Below are 20,044 nucleotides of genomic sequence, written 5' to 3'. Positions count from 1 at the left end.
TGTTGCTACCAACTGCATGACCTTGAAGCCAAAAAGGCAGCTTCTAAGTCACTTGCAGGGATAGCGACCAACAACAGCGCCAGAGGTCAACGATACGTGTTACCAAGATATTTCCCTATTAATGGAAACGGTCAATTATAGCCGACTCAACGGGTGCGGCCAATAAAAAGGTAAAGACTTGTTGTTGCAAAATGATTTGCTAGTCAGTGTGGCAAGGTGTGGCATAAGAATAAAAGCAGATCGGCGGCAAGCCTCTAATCATCACGATGAGGCTAAGCGACGTCAGAAGTCAGATCTGAGCCAAGGATCCGTAACCAGCCACGCTTCCTGCCCTATGCTGATTAAATGACAATCCTGCGAGTTTATCTCATGCACGGTTGATGGCTTGCATCTTCCTTTAGGAGCGACGCACATGTGAGGCGAGCCACAGGGGGCCTGACGCAGATCCACCCCGGCATTGTAACCCATGGTTGGTTCCATCTCGATTCCGGGCGGCAACAGATGTAGCATTGGGGTCCAAAATTACACGAAAGATAAACTGGTCAGGCGGTTAGATGGATCGGAATGACCACAATCCGGGGTGGTGCGGAGGCTGTCGGCTCATCGGCAGCTGACTCGGCGCAAGGATTGAGGATCATAGTGACTCCTCATCGAGTTCTGCATGGGTTTGTAGCGAACTTTTGCTTCAGAGCGGAGGTTACAGTCACCACTAAGAAGTCTAGACACGAGTAGGAACATCAAATTTGGTCTGTTGGTCATCACGGAAATCCGCTCTCAGTACTAACAGCTAGACACAGGCATGTTCACGGGAAACGCGGCCTATCTCCAAAATTAGGGCTTGATACCCAACTACGAAGCACTCCTCCGTGATTTGGAAAACGATGTGTAAGTAGGTGTGCAAAGTTGAAAGAGGGAAGGGAATGGATAGGTAGTCGTGTCTAGCTGTTGTATACTCCGTACTGTACCTCTGAACTAGGGCATCGGCTGAATGATGAGATCTTGAACCAAGGATAAAAGACGTAACATTCCTTCACTTTGACTTCTACTTTTGACCTAAAATTAAGAATCATCTCAGTCGTTCTCTTCTACCATATCTTCTACTTCCTCTACTCGTGAGCATCAATCCATCGCCATGTTGTTCACCAGCGCCGTCGCCAGTGCCTTCTTGATTGCAAGCAGTCTTGCTGCTCCCCATCCTATCAATGAACTCGGGGTAATGTCTAACAGAGCAAATTTTGGTAAAAGTATACATGGCTAACTCTGTTGGCGAAGCCCATCAAAATGTCTCCCCGCGAGTACTGGGCCTTTGCTATTAAGCTCCGTGATGACTCGGCAAAGGAGAAGCGTGCACCTGAAGCTGATATTGCTGCTCGTGAGTACTGGGCATTTGCAATCAAGCTCCGCGATGGTGTCACTGCGAAACGCGCCATTCTTGAGTCACAATGTGAGCAAGCGGAGGAGGGCATTTACTGCACCTACACAAGTGCAGATATTGAGGCATATGGCAGGGGCTCTAAGCTACAGGAAGGCTGCGTCACTACTGATACAGGAGTGTCATGTTTCTATCCCGGAGCAACTCCTGAAGATGCTGTACGTGGATATTTGTTCATTAAGACTGTGCAATCATCTACTGACATATTAAAAATAAATTATAGGCGTCACAATAAGTGTATTGAGAACTCAAATGCCATCATTTCACACGGCTAGGCTCAGGGTGAGGAAAGGATGATCGGGCAGTTTTTCTGGAATAATGTACTGTGTATCCATCTGTTTATATGGCCTTGAGTATATTCCAAGCTGGACACACAATTTGTTATCAATACCGTAGCTAGATAGCTGGTGTATATCAAGTGTTAGGCTTCCATTGAGCTTCAGGGCAATTGCATTTCATTGAGACATAAATACTTATAAACACCTAAAGACGCATCCTGATGCTACTTGGCACAATAATTTATACTTGTCTATTTTAAGGTTTTATAGGTTAATCATATCTCAACGCTCTGGACATTCAAGTAAAGCTACTGTGTGTTGGCTCAACGGCCACACTATTCAAAAGGTCTGTTTGTGCTATCCAATACGATAGCTCATAGGCTGGTCCCATGTTTCAGAACTCGCATGCACCATATTAATAGCCGTATGTGTTACATCGCGGGCCAATCTAGCAGACAGGCTAGCAAAAGGATCAACATGGATTCTTATTCCCGCACCCTGGACGCCTAAATGACTCGGTCCAACGGTGCCGTTCTTTTAGGCCATAAAAGCCCAAAGACATTTTAAGGACTTGGCTTACCCGTAGATACCTCAGCATGTCATCCCATTCTTGCGCACCCTTTTGGCTGCTTTACATTTCATAGAAAATTTGTTACACGTGGGACTACATATAACAATTTTAAATATAATATTGAGATAATGCAACCTGGTGGCGTGTTAGTCTTTGGATGCTCAGATGAGTTGGTGAACTCGTAGGTTTCTACACACGCTTTTCTTTTCTGGAATTGGAGCTGATATCAACAGAGGCCTGAAAGCCGACGAAAGGGCAATCACAGCACAGGGAGTACCCGTTATAACAGTTTCTGCTGGCTCAGCTATACGAAATGGAGAGGAGCCTGTAGATAATACTGCAACAGCGCTCGAAGCCCTTATAAATGAGACAGGTGATGCTCTTCGCAAGATAGACTGCAAAGTGGTCAAGATCGGTTAGTAATGATCATATATACAAACCGCTAAATGTTGCAAACCTGACATCTGTGATTATAGGAGCTTTGTTTTCTGCAGAGTCAATCAGAATTGTGGCCAGAACTTTACAGCAAAGTGAACATTTAATGACAGTTCTGGATGCTGAACCATTCTTCAAAACAGGCCCTGCCCCAAAACAAGAAGCAGTTACGGCACTCAGGAAAGAAATACTTCCATCAGTAAAGGTCCTTTCTGCAACAGTTCCTGAAGTCAAAGCACTGTTGGATGAGGCCGGCATCCCGGTCGACTATCCAAAAAGTATTCAGGACGTTCAATCAATGGCAAATACCCTACGAAATTTAGGGCCCGAGTATGTTATTATTAAAAGAGAGATGTTTGAGGAGACCGATGGGATGACGACATTGCATTTTGTTTTGTGCGGCGGTGAAGAGCCTCTTATAGTGGCATCTCGTTTTGAGAACCCCAAAAAGCTGTTTGGAGCAAGTTATTCCATCCCTCGTAAGTAATTGGAACTCACCTGCTATAATTCAGATAATAAGAACTAATCCTATCATAGCGGTGATCGCGGCACACTTAGCTAAAGGATATGGAACTCAAGAAGCTGTATCTGCAAGCTTCAAGTTTGTCGAAGAGATGATTAAAGGAGGGGATTATTTTAGCTGAGAGTATTTTTTGAATATACTTCAACACTTATTTAGAAACGGTCTTTTGGCAAATTGATGATGATGCTCAGTAGCATATTATTGCGCATCGGCTGGGGCAACAATGATGCCGAACTCTTTGAGTCGCTGTATTCCACAATGAGCGATATCATAGAGAGATAGAGATTTAATTTCTCATGCTTCAAATAGGATAGGAGTATTTGTCTAGTAACCTGATATGGTTTTTTGGTAAGTTGATCTCGACAGGTCTTGCTCCTTCGATGTCATTGAATAATTAGCATCGCCGGTAGAATCAGCATCACCCAGTCCCACCCATAGTTGATATAAATCCCGTACCATGATTCAACAAGAAGCTTCCTAGAATGCTCTTATAGGGATTTATGTTAAGACAACGATAGTTCCACTCTGGTGCTGACAATTCTGGATTTCGTGCGCGGAGATATTAATTCCGGAATAGCGTCGTAGTAATCAATATGCTATAGATTCTCAAGCCATCAAGGCGGAGCTCATCTAAAATAGCAGAACGAATCTGTCAGCAGAGAGATTGGCAAAGCTGCTAACAGACGAACAGATGAATAGCTTGCAGCCTAGGCAAATACTTATAGGCTGCTTCGTATACCTCATTTACAATTGGTCACTATACCTGATAGATGATTGGTAGATTTAGAGAGGCACATGAAAGTGTATATCAGGTTACTCCCAAATGTTCAAGACCCAGTGAAAGTGCCTTCCAAAGGCGTGGCGGATTCGATCAAAGCATAGCTCCATGACGCCGATTCCAGACATAACGGGTTCGTCTAATAGCCGGGAGTCCGATAAATCTTCGTTCTTCATTAGCAGACATACAATCCGTGATCGTGCCTCCGCTGCTGTCGATTTTCGGCCTTGTTCGGAGTACCGAACCCCAAACCCGTAGTCGCAAGCCAAAAAGTGGTGGTTTCAAATGAAATCTAAAATGAATAAGCATGACCAATACCTCCTAATACATTTACACCGTATTTTGCACCCCAAATAGAGACTAACGAATGAGCCTCAAAAAGAGAAGGCGTGAAGCATAGCGCTGCTATTAACATAGGAGATGGAAAAAAAGGATAAAATTTGCACAGCCTGCGATGAGGACGCTGACAGATGATTATTGGACATTGCATAATACTGGTAAAGAATGCCCGGAGTTAAGAGAAGAATATCCGTGGTGACGAAGTTGTCAGCTCAACCTAGTCTAAGCCCTCACCTAGGTATGCATACGAGTACGCAGCTTTGATCAGAGCTTCGTGTAAATACATTTTAATATATATATAAGAGTAGGATTTTGAAGGAAATGAATTGGCTGGATCATCCAGTTATTGATTGGCTTCTTGGTGACTAGACAGCAATTTTTGAATTGGTATAATCAAATTCTTCATCATGTATACATCAACTTTACGCCCTTTCATCTGGGCATATTTTGCGAGTGCAGTTGTTGGCGCATGTCCTCCTTTTAAAGGTTCCTTCAATGCAACTATTTTGGACCTTTATCCAGAGAATGCGGATTGGGATCCGGTGCACTGCAAAATATACTTTGGGTATGCTATTTTTCTATCTCTCTTGTTCTGTCCTTAAGTCTATATCTGACAAATGGCAGTCTCTACTACAATGCCTCGGTTGCTGTTTATGATCCTTATCGTGATGAATATGAGGAGATCATTATACCTGGAATCACCGGCAATGACGACTACTCCATTACCGGAATAGACTACGATGGAATGGGGTCGATGTACTTTGCAGCTACTTCGTACACAGCCTTTGAAGCAACAACTTCTGGAAACCCAGCGCTGGCAAATTTCACTGGCCCCAACAGTGTGATTCGATATGATACCAACGACCGCACAATTCGCTGGATAACAGACCTGGTTCCCCTACAGAAACAAGTATTCCAGCGAACAGGAAAACTGATTACCGGTTTCCAAGATATGGCAGAGGATGGTCAAGGGAATACCTACGTCATAGGAACATTTGGCCAGATTATTGTCAAGATCAACAAGGCTGGTACGCCACAAATATGGTATGAGCCAAAAAATATCAACGATACTCTTCTTTCGGGTGGCATTGTTCGGTCGGGAGACAAGATTGTCATTAACGATCGAGTTGCTCCGGGGCTATTAACCTTTGACATCAACAAGTCCAAGGGAGTTCCGACCTATGTGCATCCGGAGGGATTCCCGACTAACTACACCGGCGGAGGAGACGGTCTGATGTTGCCGTCAAAATATGGTGGCAAGGTTATCCTTTGGTCGGATGACTTCTACGGCAACCGTGTGATTGGGAGCAAAAACAACTGGAAGACGGCTGAATATCTCGGCCTGGTTCCTATGGATGAAACCCTGAGTAAAGAAGGTGGCTACACCACTGGCAGCTTTGAGGTTGGTCAAACAATCTACTCTTTGACTGAATTCTTCCAGCCCACGAGATCTGTCGTGACAAAGCAGAAATTTCTCATGGTGGATGCGACGGAACAGGTAGATGAGCTTGTGAAGGCTTGGGAGCGCAAGTCTTGGTAATGGGTAAAATTTCTGGGGCATACCTACATAGGGGAAATAGTACCCTATGCTAATTTTATAACCCAGTCAATCACCTTAACAATTATTCAGAACGTAATCATATATATATCAGCATAGGTGGAGGGAAACTCGGGATCCCGTCTGCTTTCCATAGACAAGCTAGTAACCAGCAAATTTCGACGAGTGACTACTACTGGCTGTTGTATGGCTCTTTATACTTTCAGAACTTATGTTTAGTAATTGATCTGAACTAATTTACTATTTGCAAGCGACCAAATATGCCGGGCCCTGAGATATGGCGGTGCTTCTGAGAAAGACAGTTCTTGGGATATTTTGGTGTAGAATAATTGCATTCATACATCAACCAACGGATAGCCGGTTATACTTCACGCAGCTGCTGAGGTGCTGAATAACTACATCTACTCTCAAAAGTAAACTTAATTTGTTTCAATTCCAAGAAAAGCCCGGAGATTTGTAGCTACATTTCGTTCACTTGTGCAGTTGGCTGTCTCGGGAGTGCGCATCTTGCATATGTTCACGTGTACACAACCGTGCACCTTGATGGCGATAGGTCACTCACTCATAAATTCACTAATACTCGAATGATCTAGCTGAAGCTTATGTCCATCCTTCTGGCTCCATATTGCCGGCCCTGCACATCATCCTAATCCACTCTTTGTAACGACGACTTCTCACTCACTGGCTTTTCCCAAACAAGCCGCATATGATCTCCCGCCAAAATGCCCGATACAAACTCGACCGAGCTGGTTATGCTACCTTTTGAAAATTTTATGGGCTCGACCGGTCTGTTCTTCCGTATATTAGGGCCTGGCATCATCTTGAAAGCTCCCGTTAAGATGGGATTTGATCAGATTGTACGAAAGCGAGACACTGTGGAGCACCACTACATTGTCGAAAAGTAGATCCTAGACAGGCTCAGCACTCATCCGAGAATTGTCAAGTCCGTTTCTCACTGTCTTATGGGTTTTCTGCTGTACTTACACCGTGTTCTTAGATTTCTGGGCCGTACACCGAGTTCCCGACCGGATTACTCTTTGCAGAGGCTAGCCACGGAAGCCTTCAGAACTTCTTATATGAGCATACCAGCGAAATTACACCCAGTCTTCGCCAAAAATGGTTTGTCCAGGCGATTGAATCCATTGAGTTCATCCACAGCAAGGGGGTTGTGCATAGCGATCTAAGACCCGACAACTTTTTAGTTGATTGCTCGTTGTCTCAATCACTCGACTTACGCCTCTGCGACTTTGGCGGATCAACTTGTGAAGACCTCCAGCTTTCTGGCGGAACACTTCCCGATTCTGGGTTTCATAATCCGAATGATGCTTGGGAGCCAACTTATGTCGCTGATATTTTCAGCCTCGGTTCTGTTTTGTATACAATCATGACGGGTCATTGGCCATTTCGTCCGACTACTGGCGAGTGGACTTCTACCGAGGAGATGATGGAATATAATGCAAAAGTAGATCGTTGCTTTGCTGATGGCATCTTCCCTGAAGTTGAGGGACTTTTTGGGGGAGAAATTATCATGGGGTGCTGGACAAACAAGCTCTCTACCGCTGCAGAAATTATGGCAAAAGTTTCTCAACTTGTAATTAAAAACTAGCATCGGTGGTCGTTGATTATAGGCAAACGAGAAATATAGTTTATGTGAATAGTCAATATCACAGAAACTTAGGAGTTTCTGCAACCAGTGTTGTCATTGCCCATTAAGGCGTCAGATTGTAAGACGGCCCTCGTGCTCATTTATACAGACTCCATATTATTCATACAATATTTTAATAACGGTTGTGTGTCATCTTTACTTGTATACCTTTACTTTAGGTCCTTGCTTGTTCGTATAAGCCTATCACAATTCTGTTGCACCGCGCGGGTGACCAGAAGAGGTTTAAGGTGGTTGTCCTATCCCTTTCTTAGCTCTGCGCGCGGTACGCCCAATGGAGGCTAGCAAAGAAGAAACATGCCAAATTAGGAGATTCACAGTTATTCACGGATATACATGGCAGCTATCAAATTGCTACAGCTCGGAGCCAAGGAGAAATAGAGTACGTTATGACAAATTGCAACATATTCGCAATGTCAGAGGGAACGATATTAATGGGGGTTTCTGGGAGGGGAAATAAGTATATAAAGAACCGAATCGGCCTCAGTAACCTGACAAATCCAGCATCAACCTCTCCAGTACAGTTATTCATTTCCATATACAACTTCTTTTTACTCAAATATCGCACTTTGTACAACACCGCAAGTTGTTTCATCTTCAAACATCATGTCTACTACGATTGCAATTGCTGGTGGTACAGGCAACATTGGTAGGACTATCAGTGACGCCCTCGTCGCCACCGCAAAGTACAAAGTCATCTTGCTTGCTCGTGGGGTAAGTGAGTATCTATCACTGACTACTCGTTTCATCTTGCTCTGGTGTTACTAAGCGTATCCTTCTGACATGAATGCATTGAAAGGCCTCCAAAGATGTGTCCCCTAACGCTCCTCCTCTGATTACCGTTGACTACGGCGATATCGACGCTGTAGCCAATATTTTGGAGGAACACAATGTACACACCATAATATCGGCCATTAAAGTGATAGCTCCCGAAGCTGGGGTATCTGAAGTGAACCTCATAAAGGCAGCTGCAAAGTCATTTGCAACAAAGCGGTTTATTCAGAGCGAATGGGGTGTACCTATACCCCAGGAAAAGTAAACTTTCCTAAGCACCATCATTTTCTTTATCTTTGTAGTATATACAATTGTTTCAATCTTAACTTAAATAGCAATTTGCTAACATGGATTTGATGGGCGCGATATAGTCTACGCTTGCTACAACATCAAGTGCGCCTCGCTTCGATCGACCAACTCCGCGAAAGCAATCTCGAATGGACACGATTCTACAATGGATACTTCCTTGACTATTATGGAATGCCGTATATAGAGACTCATATTTCGGAACTAATCACTTTCATCTTTGATATTGCCAACAAGGCGGCAGTCATCCCTGGCACTGGCAACGATCTCGTCTCGTTTACATATACACGAGACGTTGCTAACTTTGTTGTCAAGGCACTCACTTTGCCTAAGTGGGAGGAAGAAATGTTTTGTTACGGCGATAAAGTGACCTTGAATCAGTTTCTGGTGTTGGTTGAAGAAGCTACCGGTAAGCTCCCCAACATTTCAGACACCGTTTTGGAACATCGCTTTTTGTGAGATGCTAACAATAAAAATAAAAATCAGGATCCAAATTCAACGTTACGTATGATAGTTCTGAGAAGCTCGAGAAGGGTGAAGCCAGTGAGCTGCCTGCCAACGCTGCGGAGTATAAACATTTGCCAAAACACATCCTGCAGATGTATTTCTCTAAATTCGGCCAATACATCATCGCCGGTTTGTTCGATACACCGGATGAGAAATCTCTCAACAAAGTATTTCCCGAGGTCAAGACTACCACAGTGGAAGAAGTTATGGGCCTCTGGAAGGGTAAATAGATGGAAAGACTGGACATGCCACTGTCACCTAGTTCTTCACTCGCCGCCATTAAGTGCTGCCTTGGCTAATTGCGAGGGCTGCGGTAGTTTAGCAATAGTCTCATCCGTTAGAATATTAGCAATTCATGCTTCTTGTCGAGTATGATACATATTGGCGTTCCCTTAAGCTAACAGAACTGGTGTGCCAAGAATATTCAAGCATGCTTCTACATCCCACATTTCACTGCTCATGTTTCCTCGATTTTGCCACACGCTCTCCATGACGCGAAGTGCCTCGCCCAAAATCCCAATTAGTGCAGTCCTATCCAACTCAGAGAAGAGGTTTCGAAAGGCTTGCTCTTGAGAGCGCTCAGCCATGCAACCAGCAACGCAGAGCGGCCAAGCTAGTACTCGCAAGTGAGAGGAACTAACTACTGTCTGTAATGAACGAAGCGCATGTGCTACACTAGACCGCACTTCTGGCGACATTGGCTGCCAGCCAGAGACAACTACGGCAAGGTATATTTTCGCCGCGTAGGCCCAGATCTTTGTAGACGTTACTGCCAAAATGTCAGATATATAATACAAATTATGATGACGCAGCCGATAAGCATCAACGGAGCGTCACATACCTGTATCAGTAGCGTAAAGGTTCTTCAACTGTGACATACCCTCCTCGAGAATCTGATCAATGTAGCGGGCACGCTCAGCCAATTCTGTCTCAAACAAGCTGCCCGGTCTCATATTCTCTTTCTTCCAGACGTCCAACGCCGAGATCTCTGCAACGACACGAATAGCCCAATTGTGACAACCGACAAGTCTAGATAGCCTGATAGGAGCCTCACCCTTGATGTATTCTCCATCATCTTTATCGGTAAGAAACTGTGGATGATACTCCAGTAGCTGTGGTGGCCGTCTAAGAGAGGTGCTCGCTATAGTGTCGATGAAGAGAAGAATACCGGCGAAGAACCGAAAGCATTCCTGTCTGTTGTCCCAAACATAGTGATCTTTCCTGAGGGCATACAACGGACGCTGAGCAATCTTACTCAAAATATCGACTAATGCAGATACAGAGTTGTTCAGGTCGTAATTTTGTAATATGCCTCGGAAGAGAGCGATGGTGGGCGATAAATGATTATCCCAGTTAGCCGACCTACCTACCGCTGTCTCAAAAATGAGAAACTGGACAATACTCTCCATGACTCGCACTTTATCTAACAGGTTTGCTTCATCGCCCCGGTCATTCAGCTCTTGTATATCCTGCTGCAACATGTCGAAACACATATCCGCTTGTTGTATGAGTTTGGACCAGACTACTGTCTTGCACATCTCATGCTCTCGTCCTGAATATTTCTCACTTAGAGCAACGCTGAAAAAATAAGCGCTTATACCGATTACTGAATGAAAAGAGACTTTGCTATGTGTAATATGTTGGAAGATCCAGCCTCGTCCGGGATCAAGCAGACTAGTTCGGTAAAATGGAAATAAAAACGGAAACACATGATCCAAGTATCTCATAAGATGATTCATCTCGTCTTCTCCCCAGGACGAGAGTATCTCTGAGCCAGGCCTGGACCCCAATTGGGGATTGTATGCAAAGTTGAATCCTGGTAGAGTCTCGGGAACTTTGTGTTTACTCGGGTCGACTCCAATCGAGTCTTGGCTGTCGTCTATTAATGTGACTGCCGCATTTGGCCACGTCGCATCAATATGTGATCTCGGTTCATCTGAAGAGAGGTCATGTTTCGGGATGAGATTGACGAATTCGGAATCTTCCCTTCCTTGGGCGGTTGATGCAAAGCTCATGGCTACTGCTGAAGCGTGATGTCTCTCTCGACGATAGCCGGCTTGTTGTTTAATCTGAGACTTGATTTTGGCAGCCATAGCCTCCTGCTTCTCGGCCCCATCAAGCCATTCGGGTTTCAGCCTGCCGTAATGGCAAGTAATTTGCAGGCCAGTGCAATTGGCGCATTCAGGTCGTGTTTCGTCGCATTTTTTTCGGCGAATTCGACATGTCCAACACCCATCGCATCTCTTGTCTGAGCGGACCATAATAGAAATTCTGTGAGGAGCAAATCCACCGCAAGTTGATGAATGTTAGACCTGCAAAGGTTAGTCACAGCGGAAGTAAGAGCCAAGACAGCGACTTGTATGCCAAAGAGGAAAAGATAGCATTGATCAGAGTTTGTTATGTGAGTTTATGAGGTGTCACTGAGACTGTAGGAGGAGTTCGTAAGTCAATATCCATGTAGTTAGGCGGACAGCCATAATCGCATCCATTACTAATTCGTCTAGGGGGTTAGTTGCACTTCTGCGATGCCCCAATATTTATTTACAGGCTTATCCCGTAGTTACTGGCGCGCGATGTGGTAGTGCGATTGAGGTTTTGCGAAACGAGTGCGACTCCCAGTTGATCAACCAGGTATTTCTCTCATAGCTCCATACTAGATGAACTAATACTCTATATTTGCTTCTTTCCAAGAAGTCTCGAAAGTCTAGAGCACACAACTGATATTTGTTGAGCCTGTTCTGGTTTTAATCACTAGTAAAACATCGGTACTTCATACGGCTAGCTTCTAAAACGAAGGTCATGTGAATAACGTGATGACTCGATACTTTCTGCTTTATAAATTTTGTGATATCACAGCTCGGCCTTTTGAGAGAAAAAGGAAATACTCCCATAGGAGAGAGGTATGTGGAAATGCTATCTTGGGTAACAATCCGACATGTATGTAGCGGTCAGAGCTCGTATAGTGCGAGCGTGACAACATGTAGGATTGGGATTGGTAAAGCAGCCAGACCCATCAAATCCTCTTCAGCAACGAATGAGTCACACAAGTTGTTTCAAAATGTTGCCGGATAAACACGGATGAACTGAGTGTGTTGTTGGTCTGATCTTCGATCCCCAACAGTTGTAAGAGTATAGAAGAAGATTAATATTTAAATATAATGTGAATACAGTTCGTGTTCTGCATGTATTTGTATTTGACATGAGTTTCTTGTGATGGCTCCTCAAAAGATTCAAGTTCGGTCGACTGGCGATGAAAGTGGGAAATGTCCATACTTCAGCTTGCAATAACCCCTCCACTAATATGCAATAGCGCTACTTTTGGAATGTTCATGGCGTCTCCTGAACAAGCCAATCAATGGAAGCCTCTGGCAGTCGCTAGACATCGTTTTTGAGCACATTAACTCGTCAACTGCAGCCTATCGTTTTGACAACCTTGAGGGCGCGTATAATATCCATCTCGAAAATGAAAACTCGAGCCAGAGCATCTCTCCCGAATCTTTTGGCTCGGCCAGGGCGTTTCAGTTCTTCCTCCAATGTCTTCGCGCCACGGCCGCATCCTCCGGCGGGCTTCGACGTGTGGTGAAGCTGATCGTCCCTCTACAGAAGGGACATATCGTGCGATCGGACATAGTTCCTTTGCGTCTAAGGGACTATCAATTCGTGGAAACAGCCGTGTCTTTTGCAGAGCCTCTCGAGAGCTACAGCGGCTTAGCAATTACGCCTTCAGACAGCAGCAACCTTGTGGCACTCTTCTCGGCTGCCGCAGCTGGCTTGATCTTGCACCATGATTCTAAGAAAGAATCTGACGATGAACTTGAAGCACTATCTCTCGCCGTGGAATCCGAGCTTGAGAATAGGCTCTCATTCCCCTGGATATCGTCTGAGAACATTCGACCTCGAACATTGGTGTTGGTAGAAGGGACTCGCGCGCACCCCGATAATGGTGGTAGCACAGCGCCGTCCCTTTATCTCGCAGCCGCAGCCCTTGGCATCAACATGGTGGTGCTAGACAACTCGGGACATTGGTTAGAAGGGCCGGAATATGCACACTGGCGTGAAGCATTTATTCCAACCAAGCTAACAGACCCCCCAGAAGAGGGTTTCACCGATCGAATTGTCAAATCTGTGAAAACCTATGGCAAACCAGTGGACGGCATCGTAACGTTCTGCGACTCTTATGCGACTCAGGTTGCTCAAGCCGCGCAGCAGCTAGGTCTTCAGACTGCTTCACCGGATGCACTGCGCATTGCTACGAACAAGTATTTGACAAGCGTGTTTGCAGGGCACCAAGCTTATCAAGCTTCTAGTCCAGACGAAGCCCTCGAGATTGTCAGCAAAAACAACCTTCCTTACCCTCTTATCATCAAGCCATGCAATGGGTGGAGCTCAGAGGGAGTATTCCGCGTTGATTCTCTTGATACTCTCACGGCGGCCGCCAAATCCATTAACACATCTCGCCATGGGTCCGAGTTTGTTATAGAGAAATATTGCTCGGGGCCGGAAGTTGATGCAAACTTCGTCTTGTTGGACGGTGAAATCCTCTTCTTCGAGGTGTGCGACGATTTCCCTAAAACCGCCGACTTCAACGGTCCCAGCGTCGGGTCGCTCAACAGCTTCCATGAGCTGAACAGCGTATACCCATCGGCACTGCCCGCTAGCGAAATCGATGTGCTTCGCAACAGCTTCTTGGATACGTTACTCAAGCTCGGCCTGCAGAACGGGATCATGCACCTGGAAGGCCGCGTGGAGTACTCGTCGGTTGACTACAAAACGCAGGATGGAGTTCTCGACTTACACCCTCGCGACACTGCGTCCGAGGCTCCAGAGCCCACTGCTTGGCTCATTGAAATAAATCCGCGTCCACTCGGTATGACGGGCTCGCAGGTCATTGAATCAACGTACGGAGTCGACTATTGGGGGCTAGCCATGCTCATCGCCGTTGCGGATAAGTCTCGCGCTCGCTCTCTTTCTCAGCCATTCAAAAATGGAGCTCAGTACACATGTGTCATGGTCTTTATTCCGGCCGACTATCCATCCTCTTGCCAAGGCATCTTTGATTCGGACGATATTTGCGCAGAGCTGAAAGCCCGCAGACCTGACCTTGCAAAACACATCAGTCGATGTGGTTGCCTCGTCAAACGTGGGCAGAAGGTACCGCATCCGAGTACAGGGGTCAACAGCTTTTTGGCTTATTTCAATGTTTTCTCGAGAAATGGGAGGAGAGATGCGCTGGAATTGGCGGACAAGGTGCGAGAGGAGGTTCGCTTTTCATTTATTTGAACTGAAGCATATAGCCCCCCATCTCGGCCCCGGATAAGCTATGAGGATATGGCAGCCTGAAACATCCATACATTACTATATCTGTGCCAACATCTTCAGCGACCTCATTGAACTATCGTTGCTGAAAAGTTTCCGCACGATCTCGTCTTCTATGAGTTTGTGATCTTTTGAATCTTCCACTTTATAATTTGTTTGTCAATATTTGACTTGGGGCTAACCCCAGAAGCACCTTGAATGGTACTTCATGCAAGTTTGTTTTCCGAATGATTTGCCTCCGCTAGGATCATTGGGAGAAGCATCTGATTCGGCTACATGAGAATGATTTCCGTTATATATTGAATGTACATATATCACAGAAATAAGTGCCTTGTAAACAGCTCACATCAACGACAGTCAAGTATTTTCTTTTTTCCCATGGTATAATATATTCACCGCTGTGGGAATGTGAAATATAATTTGCTATCAGTATGCTTTACAAAGTTCATGTGGTGGAAGTTGGCTCCATTTTAACCATAACCTGGCTGTTTGAGACCAGCACCCTCTTTAAAAGTTTGAACTATCTATCTGTTCCGAAGCCGTCAGGCCCACGTCGTTGTCCACTATACTCTTGGCCTCAGTATTGTGCTCCTCCCCGCCCTCTTTTATAGCCAACTTGTCCGACTCTTCAACCGCAATACCCCTCTTGGTGACCTCGTTCTCAATCAGCTGCGTGTGCTCTAGGGCCTTCCGGGCGCGGTCCTTTAGAGAGCGAAGGACCTCTGCCTGCTTGTTAGAGGCCAGCGTGGAGATCTCCCGGGCTGATTTGTCCGAATAACTAGCTAGCCGCTCCTGTAGTGTAAACATAGGGTCGTTGCTCGCTGTGCCTTTGGACAGTTGATAGCACAAGTCAACACCCTCATTGATATATTTCCGGTGCACGAGTGTATACATTTCTGAGACGTCCTGCAGGACGCTAAAGTAGCCCTTAATCTGTAGAGTTGAGGTATAGATCGTCTGCTTGGTGATGTCGTCCGCGTTAATAGCGCCGTCTCTCTGCGCACGGCGGCCGACTTTGGTCATTTCGCGTGTGAAGGTCTCAGCCCGTGGCAGCACAATGTGATCGATGACGTTCGCTAGCATAAGAAAGAACTGCTCTAGCTTACGGATCTGAACAGCTAGATCGACTAGGACTGATATACAGTCGCGTAATACGTCTTTGATCTTTTCAAGATTCTGACCCGTCTCATGGAGCTGCTTAAGCTTGGCCTGGATCCTAGCAATGGATATTGCAGTCTGCTCCTGCTTAGCAAGGGCGGCATCATACGTTGACTGCGCGCTTTCGACTGCTTCTTGCGCTATCTGCACTGTCTGTAAGGCCGTGCTAAGCTGCGCTTTTTGCGCCGACAAATCAGGCTTGCATTGGAACTTTACGTTGCCAAACGGCCTCGGGACGCTGCCGGAGGATCTGGCGTTGGCCTGGGTTGCAAGATTGAGCACGGTGGACCGCGCCTTCTTGACCTCTTTCTTCCAGCCCCGGACAACGTCTTCGCTGGGGTTGGTCACTGCATTTATCTTGTTCTGCTGGCTCAGGTGATGTTGAATCTCAGTTCCAACTCTTATGAGAGTGTTATACGCCGTCATCAGCTTCTTGTTTGCCTTCGTACCGGTCACATCTGTGGTCTGCTGTAGCCCTCGCAAGGTGCCCAAGAAGTATGTCAGCCCCTGGAATTCGTTGGCGCCCACTCCTGGGGACCCCTTGAACTTTTCCCAGTCGATAGGACCCTTCTCATTGCCGATAAAGCTGTAGAAGTGATTGACCAGATCCCGGATCTCAGTGGCTCTGGCGAAGGACGGGTCGTCCTGTGGTGGCGGCCACTTTCCCCGAGGAAGGCCGACCTGCGCTGTTCCGTCGGCGGTTTTGTATTCTTTACCAAAGATGACGGGAAGCATGCCGGCCACGAGGGTTGGTATGGTCTGGGTGTAGCATACGACGGCTCCCTGGAGGACCGTCGCCCATGGGCCGGGCACTCCGCTTAGGGCTCTGTCGAGACGGCCCTCCGATTTCTCCAGTTCACGGGCCGCCCTCATAACCTGCTTCTTGGTGTTTTCGGATGCCTCAACAGCGAACTTCTCCTCGATCTCAGCCACATGTTGTTCTTTTGTGACGTCAGAGGCATGGATGCTCGTGTTACCCATCTGGTTTTCCATGCACATGTTCAACTCGCCGACCATGTTGCTCCATTTGCCAAAGGCCTCACGCGTCTCAGCTGCCAACTCCGCACACCTGTGTGCGTCCCTGGACAAATCTTGCAACGCGTCGTTGAAATCTTCAAGGGCATCTTTGCTGGCGGTGCACGGACCCAAACGCTTGAATACGATATCAATTCTCTCATCACAGATGCGCCGACTCGTCATGTGCAAAGCATCCATATTTTGGCCGGCAATGGTGAAAGCCTGCCTTCCGCCATTGTTGCACACTGCATAAGGCCCATCATGTCAGCATCTGTTACTTCTCTTTTCTCCTGCTTTAGATATAAACGCCTAGGCACGTACCATCGACAAGACACGCCCTAAGTGTCGGATTCCTTAGGTTTGTCATATACTTGAAACCCCCTTCCGGTACTACATCAGCCAAAGAGATCATCTCAGCCGTCGGGTTCGCAGCTGCCAACCAGCAGGAGCCCATAAAGTACAAGGCAGTCGGGGCAGCGCTTAGCAGTTCACCCCAGTCGAACTGGAATAGTGTGGCGGCCTTGAGCTCGTCGATGAACTTATTCGATAACTTGCCCCCATACTCCTCAGTGAGGACTCTTTGCTCCGCGACGGCGATGCTTTGAATAGCGTCAGCTGCCGCCATTGTAGGTATTCTTTTTTCCCTCTCTCTTTTGGGTGAGGCGTTCTGGTCAAACAATTGTTTGGAAAGTCTGTGGCAATTCAGAGTAGTTCAATTGATGCTGTGCGTTGCTAGGTACCTGTATTCAGGGATTGCCTTCGAGGCCTACCTATGGAAATATATAGAGGCGCCATCAATACTGGGCGATACTCAACTGTCAATACCAGTCTCGATGCCCAACAACTCCCCAACCCGCTCGTCCTGTAAACTATGAGAAGGCTAGGTGATCATTGGGCCGCACAGGTGTGTGATTACATGTAGCTAGCGCTATCTTGGTCGAATGCGGCCCAACAAAGCATTCTGTCCAGATTCGTATACAGCAGATAAATTTAATTAATAATATTTTTATGCAATATTTGATTAATACCCAAATTTTTTTCCTAACTCAGTATGATAGTAATTTAATTATAGTCATTATTTATATTAATTATAAAAATGCCAGGACGTCACACTTTCTTTTACCATTACCGGCTGTCCCTGTGAGTTGTACCACCTAAGTAACAAAAGATTACTGCCCGAATAGCAATTCTCAAGAAATATATCCATGTACCTAGCCAATATGTATTTCTACCCAAGAGTACGATGAGCAGGTGGGCTTGAATGTGGACATTGTAGCATGTTGTGGTGGTTGTAGTTAACAAGTGTCGTACCTCTGCGCCCTGCATGATCCATCCATCATACAACACTTGATCAGCATCAGCAAAATGGTCAGGTGTGTTGTAGGCCTTGGCCCCCAGAAAATCACCAGGTTGCCCCTAGCTAGGGGGACTGAAGCAGTCGATTTCAGCGAGAATCCTAGCGGTAGGACGGGTGAGTTAACCTGACGGGAAGATTATGTCCACCCACAGTGACGCTCTAGCTGACGGTTACATGTACTGCAGTCGGGATATACTTCGGTCTCATATTCTTCAAGTGGCAGACACAAGACCTCCAGACAAGCCTATACCAAAGACTAGATGAGATCCAGCACCTTGAGAGCGACTGTGACGAGAATCTACGCAACACCGGGCACGATGCCTATTCCGCCATCGAACATGTGGTTACGGAATTACTGACGATCGAGCGGGGTTCGGCTCGTATTGAGCGAGTCGACAAAAGTATGGTAGTGAAGCTAGACCTGGTAACAACGCGGTTTAGCCACCTATGCGAACTCGGCAGGCAAGTTGTGTGGACCGTTGGTACGAGGGCGACCATGTGCATGGCTGACGGCGACAATGCCACGCGCTTCGTGTTCACACTCGAAAGTGAGATGAGAGCGCTGGAAATACAGCGCGCGGCCGTCCGTGATACCAAGATAGAGCACGAGAAGAGCTTGCGTCTCTACCAAGCACTCGAGGGCGAGAGGCAGCGGAGGGTTTACCTCGCGCGTGACGCAGCCTCGAGCTGGAGTAATAGGTTCCTTGGTTTCTTTAGTAGAAGCACCAGAGAGCGGCTGAAACGGGACGTCGAGGAGGCTGAGCAACGGCTGCATAGGAATCTATACCAGCAAAGAGCGGCGTGCGATAGCATCGAGGCTTTGCACCGTCTTGAGATGTTTCATAAAGAGACTTGGACGGGCATGGGAAATCTCCGGGATAAGGCCCAGAGTGTTGCAGGAAGCTTCAAGCATGAGTTCAAGCGTGTCACAGAGGTCAAGGAGGTTAAAGACAGGGTGTTTGAAAATCTGCTGAATCTTCGGAACAAGATACAGGATCCAGAGTTTCGCACGACGAGGGACAGCTCCCTGCGCCTTGTGATGGAGCTGTTTCGTACCGATGACGATAGCTGGTGTGGCCAGGGCTGCCTCGGTTTCCTTGAGCAGAAGATCACTGAGGCTATTTGTACTAGGAGGCTAGAGGCGGAGGAAGAGGTGACGACCACGCCAGTACTGGTGGTGGATGCTTCAGATTTTTAGGAGGCGCCTTCTAGGAATCGTCATTATGGGTGGAGGTTTGTTGTGTGTAAATTCGATATAAGGCTGATCGATTGATATTACATCACATTATTTCTAGGGGCAGAATTGTTGTCCGGACCGGAGCTTGCCGAATCCTCGTGCCGGGGCGAGCTTCCTGGATCTTTTTCCCTTTTTCAGGCGCCCGGCTCCTCAGCTCCGATCCCATCATCAGATCTGCCCCGCCAGCACCACAACATCAAAACTACAGGTACATACTACGATTGTGAAAGGAGTCGCAACATCAATGTCAGTGAATCCGGAATTATATTAAAGAATTGCCAACCATCTGCCTCGAATGAATAGAAAGTGGTGCTGAAAATCGCCTGCAATAGCCATCAGTCATGGAGGGGTACATGTAGGTAGACTCCTGTTTACCCTTGGATAACACACTGGTAAATTTACAAAGTTGATAATCAAAAATTAGTAAACAAATTTTTATAATATTTACTTCAATTATATTTCTTTTAGGTAATTTGTTTTCAACACTAAAGAGAAAATTAATATTTTCTGAATTGCAAAATATGCTCAATATATACTTCTGTTTTTTGTATATGGTTATTAACTAGCAGTCAAAAGGTTTAAAGCTTCTGTTAGCCATGGCCCCCCACGAAAACAAAAGAGTGGGTCTACTGCCAAGTCAGAAACGCGACCTCATGTAAGTTGAGAACTTGAGATATATCCACCTTCTCACCGAAAATATGCCTGTTGCTGTCTATCGATGAAGTATTAATGCCTGAGCAGCGGAAAGGCTATCAGATAATGATATAGTGCGGCCTGCAAGCTTCGACGCCCAAC

At 46.3% G+C, this 20,044-nt stretch overlaps 9 protein-coding genes across 9 annotated transcripts; 7 read left to right on the top strand and 2 right to left on the bottom strand.

Annotated features, from left to right (window-relative positions):
- Window positions 1–1,132: 1,132 nt before the first annotated feature.
- On the top strand, window positions 1,133–1,667 carry M431DRAFT_3636 (hypothetical protein; the record flags this gene model as incomplete). Its single annotated transcript, XM_024914586.1, has 3 exons — window positions 1,133–1,213; window positions 1,273–1,590; window positions 1,656–1,667. 3 exons carry the CDS (start codon window positions 1,133–1,135, stop codon window positions 1,665–1,667), a joined length of 411 nt encoding a protein of 136 aa, XP_024776147.1.
- A 742-nt stretch (window positions 1,668–2,409) lies between these two features.
- M431DRAFT_3635 (hypothetical protein) lies at window positions 2,410–3,360 on the top strand (the record flags this gene model as incomplete). The annotated part of the gene is made up of 4 exons (XM_024914585.1): window positions 2,410–2,462; window positions 2,515–2,696; window positions 2,758–3,195; window positions 3,254–3,360. 4 exons carry the CDS (start codon window positions 2,410–2,412, stop codon window positions 3,358–3,360), a joined length of 780 nt encoding a protein of 259 aa, XP_024776146.1.
- Window positions 3,361–4,763: 1,403 nt separating this feature from the next.
- On the top strand, window positions 4,764–6,066 carry M431DRAFT_518226 (hypothetical protein; the record flags this gene model as incomplete). Its single annotated transcript, XM_024920363.1, has 2 exons — window positions 4,764–4,921; window positions 4,981–6,066. 2 exons carry the CDS (start codon window positions 4,764–4,766, stop codon window positions 5,894–5,896), a joined length of 1,074 nt encoding a protein of 357 aa, XP_024776145.1. The 3' UTR covers window positions 5,897–6,066.
- A 570-nt stretch (window positions 6,067–6,636) lies between these two features.
- On the top strand, window positions 6,637–7,520 carry M431DRAFT_3633 (hypothetical protein; the record flags this gene model as incomplete). Its single annotated transcript, XM_024914583.1, has 2 exons — window positions 6,637–6,771; window positions 6,912–7,520. 2 exons carry the CDS (start codon window positions 6,637–6,639, stop codon window positions 7,518–7,520), a joined length of 744 nt encoding a protein of 247 aa, XP_024776144.1.
- Window positions 7,521–8,183: 663 nt separating this feature from the next.
- Window positions 8,184–9,475, top strand: M431DRAFT_550578 (hypothetical protein; the record flags this gene model as incomplete). Its single annotated transcript, XM_024921322.1, has 4 exons — window positions 8,184–8,319; window positions 8,387–8,612; window positions 8,723–9,066; window positions 9,144–9,475. The coding sequence occupies 4 exons, from the start codon at window positions 8,184–8,186 to the stop codon at window positions 9,392–9,394; spliced, it is 957 nt and encodes a 318-aa protein (XP_024776143.1). The 3' UTR covers window positions 9,395–9,475.
- Window positions 9,476–9,556: 81 nt separating this feature from the next.
- On the bottom strand, window positions 9,557–11,425 carry M431DRAFT_480147 (hypothetical protein; the record flags this gene model as incomplete). Its single annotated transcript, XM_024915838.1, has 2 exons — window positions 9,557–9,933; window positions 10,006–11,425. The coding sequence occupies 2 exons, from the start codon at window positions 11,423–11,425 to the stop codon at window positions 9,557–9,559; spliced, it is 1,797 nt and encodes a 598-aa protein (XP_024776142.1).
- A 921-nt stretch (window positions 11,426–12,346) lies between these two features.
- M431DRAFT_111429 (hypothetical protein) lies at window positions 12,347–14,837 on the top strand. Its single transcript, XM_024911797.1, has 2 exons — window positions 12,347–12,420; window positions 12,475–14,837. The coding sequence occupies exons 1-2, from the start codon at window positions 12,378–12,380 to the stop codon at window positions 14,442–14,444; spliced, it is 2,013 nt and encodes a 670-aa protein (XP_024776141.1). The 5' UTR covers window positions 12,347–12,377; the 3' UTR covers window positions 14,445–14,837.
- Window positions 14,838–14,987: 150 nt separating this feature from the next.
- Window positions 14,988–17,280, bottom strand: M431DRAFT_3629 (hypothetical protein; the record flags this gene model as incomplete). The annotated part of the gene is made up of 2 exons (XM_024914578.1): window positions 14,988–16,900; window positions 16,977–17,280. The coding sequence occupies 2 exons, from the start codon at window positions 17,278–17,280 to the stop codon at window positions 14,988–14,990; spliced, it is 2,217 nt and encodes a 738-aa protein (XP_024776140.1).
- Window positions 17,281–17,917: 637 nt separating this feature from the next.
- Window positions 17,918–19,581, top strand: M431DRAFT_15133 (hypothetical protein). The gene is made up of 2 exons (XM_024912838.1): window positions 17,918–18,126; window positions 18,198–19,581. Exons 1-2 carry the CDS (start codon window positions 18,021–18,023, stop codon window positions 19,208–19,210), a joined length of 1,119 nt encoding a protein of 372 aa, XP_024776139.1. The 5' UTR covers window positions 17,918–18,020; the 3' UTR covers window positions 19,211–19,581.
- The last annotated feature ends 463 nt before the right edge of the window (window positions 19,582–20,044 follow it).

Source organism: Trichoderma harzianum (genome assembly GCF_003025095.1).
Source record: "Trichoderma harzianum CBS 226.95 unplaced genomic scaffold M431scaffold_4, whole genome shotgun sequence".
NCBI classification, from domain to species: Eukaryota; Fungi; Ascomycota; class Sordariomycetes; order Hypocreales; family Hypocreaceae; genus Trichoderma; species Trichoderma harzianum.
The sequence above is the reverse complement of the archived record's forward strand: the minus strand, read 5'-3'. Positions and strand labels throughout refer to the sequence as shown.

Excerpts from the sequence above, each read along its gene's own strand:
- M431DRAFT_111429 (XM_024911797.1), top strand. The coding sequence starts at position 12,378 with ATGGCTCCTCAAAAGATTCAAGTTCGGTCGACTGGCGATGAAA. Across the intron at positions 12,421-12,474 it reads TCGGTCGACTGGCGATGAAA|CGCTACTTTTGGAATGTTCA; the intron begins GTGGGAAATGTC and ends AATATGCAATAG.
- M431DRAFT_15133 (XM_024912838.1), top strand. The coding sequence starts at position 18,021 with ATGGTCAGGTGTGTTGTAGGCCTTGGCCCCCAGAAAATCACCAGGTTG. Across the intron at positions 18,127-18,197 it reads GAATCCTAGCGGTAGGACGG|TCGGGATATACTTCGGTCTC; the intron begins GTGAGTTAACCT and ends CATGTACTGCAG.